This window comes from Brassica napus, chromosome C2 (assembly GCF_020379485.1).
Source record: "Brassica napus cultivar Da-Ae chromosome C2, Da-Ae, whole genome shotgun sequence".
In the NCBI taxonomy this organism is placed as follows: Eukaryota; Viridiplantae; Streptophyta; class Magnoliopsida; order Brassicales; family Brassicaceae; genus Brassica; species Brassica napus.
Genome location: NC_063445.1, coordinates 13,550,300 through 13,556,848, shown reverse-complemented (window position 1 = coordinate 13,556,848; position 6,549 = coordinate 13,550,300). Strand labels below are relative to the sequence as shown.

At 40.3% G+C, this 6,549-nt stretch overlaps 1 protein-coding gene across 1 annotated transcript; it reads right to left on the bottom strand.

Moving 5' to 3' along the window:
- Nucleotides 1-3,827: 3,827 nt before the first annotated feature.
- Nucleotides 3,828-4,727, bottom strand: LOC106377926. The gene has a single exon (XM_013818139.2). It carries the CDS (start codon nt 4,725-4,727, stop codon nt 3,828-3,830), a length of 900 nt encoding a protein of 299 aa, XP_013673593.2.
- Nucleotides 4,728-6,549: the final 1,822 nt, after the last annotated feature.

Below are 6,549 nucleotides of genomic sequence, written 5' to 3'. Positions count from 1 at the left end.
AGCATCATGCATGTTTGTTCTCTGCTTTTAAGTTTTGTATCTATAGATTTCTCATCCTTTCACAGTCCAATTTGAATCTCCTTTGTAAGGTTTGGAGAGGACAATTTGGTCTTCGGTGGTGAGAGAGTGACAGTCTTGGTCCATGGATCTGCACTCAGATCTCCTTGTATGTGGTTTTAGTGGCGACGGTGGAGCTTATACACTGACATTTTCCTTCTTGTGGTTTAGACCAAGATCTAATTTTGAATTTTAAGTGTGCTCTTTGTGGTTCTTGTCATTGTCAAGTTGTGTTTCCTGTTCTAGCTGGTATACACTTCTTAGTTTATGCTTTCTCTTTGGTGCATAATTAAAGGTGAGGAAGTAGGTTTTATTGATTTTTGCAATTTGTTGTTGGGTAGTATAGAATCTAGAGATCGAATAAGTATAACTCGCTTATTATTAACCTGAGAAAATCACTCAAAACTCAAGTTCTCAAACTCTAAATCCCCCTACAAGTTATGTCACAACTTGACATCTTCTTATATAGAACTTATAGTATCCTAATCCTATTAGGTAACATAATTAGATAACTCCTAAACACTTTATGTTTCCTATTTTCCATATCTCGGTAGGATTAGGTCTCAGACTTGCTTCTCAAGCTTTCTTATCCTTGAAGCTTATTTCAACATTCTCCCCCTTAAGCTTGAACTTCATCTTCGAGAGATCTTGCACTCCAATGAGATCTCTCATCTCTATGAATTTGACTCGTCCCAGTGGTTTGGTCAGGATATCCCGCTCGTTGCTCGGTTCCAGGCACGTGCTCTACTTCTATCATTCCTTTCTCAACACACTCACGTATGAAATGAAATCTAGTGTGAATATGCTTACTGCGACCGTGAAAGACGGGGTTCTTCGTAAGAGTGATGGCTGATTGGTTATCAATTCGAATGAGCACCTTTTCACAGGCTTCTTCGTTTATCTCCTCTAGCAGGCCGTGGAGCCATATAGCTTGCCGTGCAGCCTCCGTTCCTGCCATGAATTCCGCCTCACAAGACGATAGAGCCACAGTTTCCTGCTTTGTTGATGCCCAAGTGATCGGACATTCTCCTAAGTAGAAAACATGACCCGTGGTGCTTTTACCATCGTCTGAATCCACGTTGTGACTACTGTCACTGTAGCCTACGAGTCTCGTTGGTTTCTCTGTGTGCGTGCCTTTGAAGTTCAGTCCATACTCTGTGGTGCCTTTCAAATATCTCAGACACTGCTTCATTGCCACACCGTGCGACTCCTTAGGATCCTGCATGAATCTACTTAACACACCGATAGCATAAGAAAGGTCGGGACGGGTGTGAAGAAGATAGCGCAGACAACCGATCTTCTTTCTATAGTCCGTTGCATCGATTGACCTTTCTTCCTCTGACCTTGATAGCTTAGAGCCAGATTCCATAGGTGTTTGAACCGGGTTACAAGCTTTCATACCTGCATCCTCAAGAATCTTCATCGCGTATCTCCTTTGGCTCAATGTGACTCCACCTTGGTGTTGAGTTATTCTATCCCAAGGTAGTATGTTAACTCACCAAGGTCGCTCATATCAAATTTCTCGCCCATCTCTCTTTTGAACTCGTAGATGAGCTCAACGTCTGATCCTGTCACAAACAGGTCGTCGACATAAACAGCGACAATGAGAAGCTTACCAAAAACTCTCTTGCGATATACTGAAGGTCTTTTGTGCATTTTCGGAACTTGAGCTCGATGAGAATTGCGTTGAGCTTATTGTTCCATGCACGCGGTGCCTATCTCAGACCATAGAGCGCCTTGTGTAGTTTGTAAACCCGGTTCTCGGATCCTTTAATCTCAAACCCTTCTGGTTGAGATACGTAAACGGTTTCCTTTAATTCCCCGTGCAAGAAAGCCGTCTTTACATCAAGGTGATGTATAATCCATCCATTCAATGCCGCTAAGTTGATGAGAAGTCGGATTGTCTCAATCCTTGCTACTGGTGCAAAGACTTCGTCGAAGTCTACTCCATGTTGCTGAACATAACCCTTCGCTACCAGTCTTGCTTTGTGCTTCTTTATGCTTCCATCTGAATTTCGTTTCAACTTAAATATCCACTTCAAGCCAATTGCTTTTGCCCCTTTAGGAAGTTCCACTAATGTCCAGGTTTTATTCTCAACGATCGAACATATCTCGTCCTCGCACGCAAGAGTCCATTCCTTCGAACCCTTTGCTTCCCTGAAATTACTCGGTTCATTGTTTAGAACCATGAGTAGAGTATCTCCTTCCTCTTCTGCAAGAAATAGCATGTAATCATCAAGGTATTTAGGTTTGATGCTTTGCCTCTCTGATCTCCTTAGCATAACTTCTGCTCCTTCTTCAACTTCTTAGCTTTCAGTCACATCTTGTGGTGTGTCTGTGACATGATCAGTAGGTTCGAGGGCGTTAATATCTTCATTCTCCACGTTTGTAGCTTCCATAACATCTCCATGAATCCCATGGTTTCCGTAGGTTCCAAGAGAGATTCTTAGAGCTCCGGTATCGTCTTGTGACTTTTGCTCTTGGCTCCAGTTCCACCCTTTTGTCTCATCAAAGATTACATCTCTGCTCACCACTATCCTCTGAGCTTGTGGATCAAACATTCGATAAGCTTTTGATCCTGGTTCTGTCCCTAAGTGAACAAGCATCTGCGATCGATCATCGAGTTTCCTCAGGTGTGGTTTCACCTTTCTGGCATAACCTATGCATCCAAAGATTCGTACGTGAGAAATATTAGGCTTAGACCCTCGAAACATCTCGTACGGTGTCTTCTCCTTAAGCACTCTTGTCGCGACTCGATTAAGCAAATATGTCGTGTGCCTAATTGCCTCTCCCCATAGATAGTTTGGAACCTTCATGTGTTTGAGCATGCTCCTCATCATCTCCATCATAGTCCTGTTGCGTCTTTCAACCACGCCGTTTTGTTGTGGTGTGTATGGTGCTGTAAGATGTCGTTTGATCCCAGCATCCTCGCAGTATGTATTGAACTCGTGGGAAACAAATTCTCCTCCTCTATCGCTTCTGAATGTTTGTATTTTATGTCCCGAGTCTTTTTCTACCAATGCTCGAAACTTCTTGAATTTCTCAAAAGCTTCGCTTTTCTCTTTCAACAATATCGTCCACATATAATGAGAATGATCATCGATGAGCACAAAAACATACTTGTTTCCAGGACGTGTAGTCGGAGATATCGGTCCACATAGATCACCATGGACAAGTTCAAGAACCCTTTCTGCTCTATATGAAGTCGCTTGAGGGAAAGTATTCCTTGTTTGCTTGCCAAGCAAGCAAGAACCGCAAATCCCTTTATCGAAACTGAGATGAGGTAATCCGACTACAAGTTCCTTCTGCACCATGGATTTGATCGTATCCATGTTTATATGCCCTAATCTGGCGTGCCATCTGCTTGATTCGCTGGTTGTTGTAGATAGCAAACATATGTTGTCTCTTACTCCCATTCGAACCTTATACAAACGGTTCTTCTGTCTTGTCGCAGAGGCAAGTAGTTTGCCGTCCTGATCATGCATTGTCAAGGTCTCCCCTCTCAATCTTATATCGCACCCAGCTTCAGTAGCCTGTCCAAGGCTAATAATATTACTTCTAAGCTCAGGGATATAGTATACGTCACACATTACCCTTGTTTCTCCGTTGCGATCTATGAACTCAATCGAACCTTTTCCTCTTATGTCAATCCTAGAGTCATCTCCAAATTTAACCTTTCCTGTTATAGACTCATTGATCCTCTTAATATATCTCCTATCACCAGTCATGTGGTTACTGGCTCCGTTGTCTAAGTACCACATGTCATCCTCTCATGTATTGAGCTCGTCTGCATCTTGTGTAGAGTCTTTATCATGTTCTTGCGCCTCTTGAAGCTTGAGAAGACGATCCGGACATGTAGAGGCATAGTGTCCCATCTTGTCGCATCTGAAACACATTATTCTCGACGTGTCTCTGCCTCCGTTATTGCGACTACCACGGCCTCTTCCTCTGTAGGAACGTCCCCTTCCCCGATACCCTCTATAGTCATCTTGATAGTCACGGTTTGACTGTTGCTCTGTATTGGAATACATCAACTTGCTCTGTTCTTCTTGATTATCATCTTCGTCTTGGACACGTTCTTCGTAAGCTTTAAGTCGACCCACAATATCTTCAAAAGCCGTGTTCTTGAGGTCCAAGACTTGCTCGAGAGATGCCACTATGTGAATATACCTTTTGCGAGGAAGACTTTTCAGAAATTTCTTGACAAGTTTTGATTCTTCAATCTCTTCTCCTAGGGCAGAGGATTTTGAAGAAATCTCAGAAAGCTTGCCTGCAAAATCATCGATCTTCTCTGTCTCCTTCATCTTTAGTCTATCGAATTCTGACATTAGGGTTTGTAGTCTGGCTTCTCTCACTCTTTCGGCGCCAACATATCGAGTTTTGATAGCATCCCAAACCTTTTTCACCGTGTCTAACTCCCCAACCTGTAGTACTAAGGCCTCGGGTATCGCCTGAAACAACAGAGCAGTTGCCATGTCGTTTTTATCATCGCTTTTATCGTCGTCCTCTGTTGCTGTCTCAATAATGCTCCATACCTTATGAACTCGTAGGATGTTTTTCATTCGAATAGCCCAGACGGTATAGTTCGTCGAGGTTAACATTGGACACTTGATGGAGGATTGCTCTCCCTCCTTCGGTTTTGCTGACGTTATGATTGTAAGATCTCCCATTCTCAGCTTTCCTTATGTTGATCAAACAGATGTTGATTTCGTGAGGCTCTGATACCAAATATAGAATCTAGAGATCGAATAAGTATAACTCGCTTATTATTAACCTGAGAAAATCACTCAAAACTCAAGTTCTCAAACTCTAAATCCCCCTACAAGCTATGTCACAACTTGACATCTTCTTATATAGGACTTATAGTATCCTAATCCTATTAGGTAACATAATTAGATAACTCCTAAACACTTTATGTTTCCTATTTTCCATATCTCGGTAGGATTAGGTCTCAGACTTGCTTCTCAAGCTTTCTTATCCTTCAAGCTTATTTCAACAGGTAGTTTAGTTATTTGGAAAAGGAAATCGTATATTGCTTTATCTTGTGCGCGGGCTTTGGTTCCTTTGTTTCCCTTCATCAATGTTTTATGTTTGCTGGTGTTATTGGTTTCAATTACTTTTTACAAGTTTGGTATTAATTACGTTGGAGTTCATTGGTGGTGGTTTTCGGCCTACTTATCATATCGTGCAGTTTGTTATCAATCTTCCCAAAGGGGTTAGGCATTGCTCCATGTCTTATGGTGGCTTTTATCTAAGGATTAATGGGTCGTGTCTAGTGGTGTTTAACTTTGCCACATTCAGAATTGTTATGAAGATCAATAACATCCATAAGTAGATTAGGAAGCATCATTGGAACTCTAAGCTGCTTCAGCTTCTCTTAAGTTAACGGTGCTGATGTTCCCACTGGTATGGTACTATATTTGATATTTTGGTTAGCTTGACATGCCTTATTTTCATTCTTGGTCTTACTGTTTTCGTTGAGAATGAAAAATCATAGAAAAAAGGTCTTAGTCATCAACTAATTAATGAGAGCCTCCCCTCCGGTTACAGGCTTGCTTGAACTTCCCTTTCCGTAGTAGTATGACTCAATAGGTCTTATCTTGCTGGATTACGAGACCCCATGTTCCATGTTATCGGTGATAGAGAGGTGGTTTCTCAGCAATTTGAGAGGAGGTAGATGTATGGTGTGGCTTTCCATTGACATCAACGATATTCGCGTGAACAGTTTTCCAAGGGTTTCAGAAGTTTGTAAGCTTATGACTAATGTTGGGTTCTAGGTTTGAAATTGTTATTTATACTTTGTAAGACTTAAGCTTCTCTTTCTTTTGCTTAGAAATTTGATTATGGATAATTTTGTTATTTTTACGACTTTGTTTCTTTGTTTTAGATTCTATTATATCATTTTCCATTTATTTAATATGAAAAATCTAGATAAGAAAAAAAAAAATTAAGGGAGATCGGTCCGAAAGTCTATTGCGATTTATAAAAAAAGGAATGAGAATATTTTCTGTATAAATTGGTAAAATTTCCTTATTTTCTTTTCATTTATTACATAATACACTGAGTTATTTGGAAATGATGACTGAGTTTTATAATATTCAACAAGAGTTAACACGAGTATCATCGAAACAGGGTGGTAATTTGTGATTGGTTAAATAGATATGGCTACTTTAAATAGGTTTATATTGGTAGAGTGATTAAATTTCAAAAGTATATATATTGTATTTAATTCGAGTTTTCAATTTTTTTTTTGTTCTGTTATAACATCAGTACTCGTTTTCATTTTTCTGCAAAAAGCAGAGCCCAGCAAAAAGCTAAAAACCCTTAGTATTCATCTGACTCATCTCTCTTCATAAACCCCAAAACCAGAGAAACTAAACCAGCTTGAATCTCCAAAAAAAATCAAACAATTGTTTCTCTGGTTCTTATTGTTTCCTTCTCTCTCTCTTTTTGTTTTAAATAATAAAAACTCAGTACGGGGTATTTTTAATT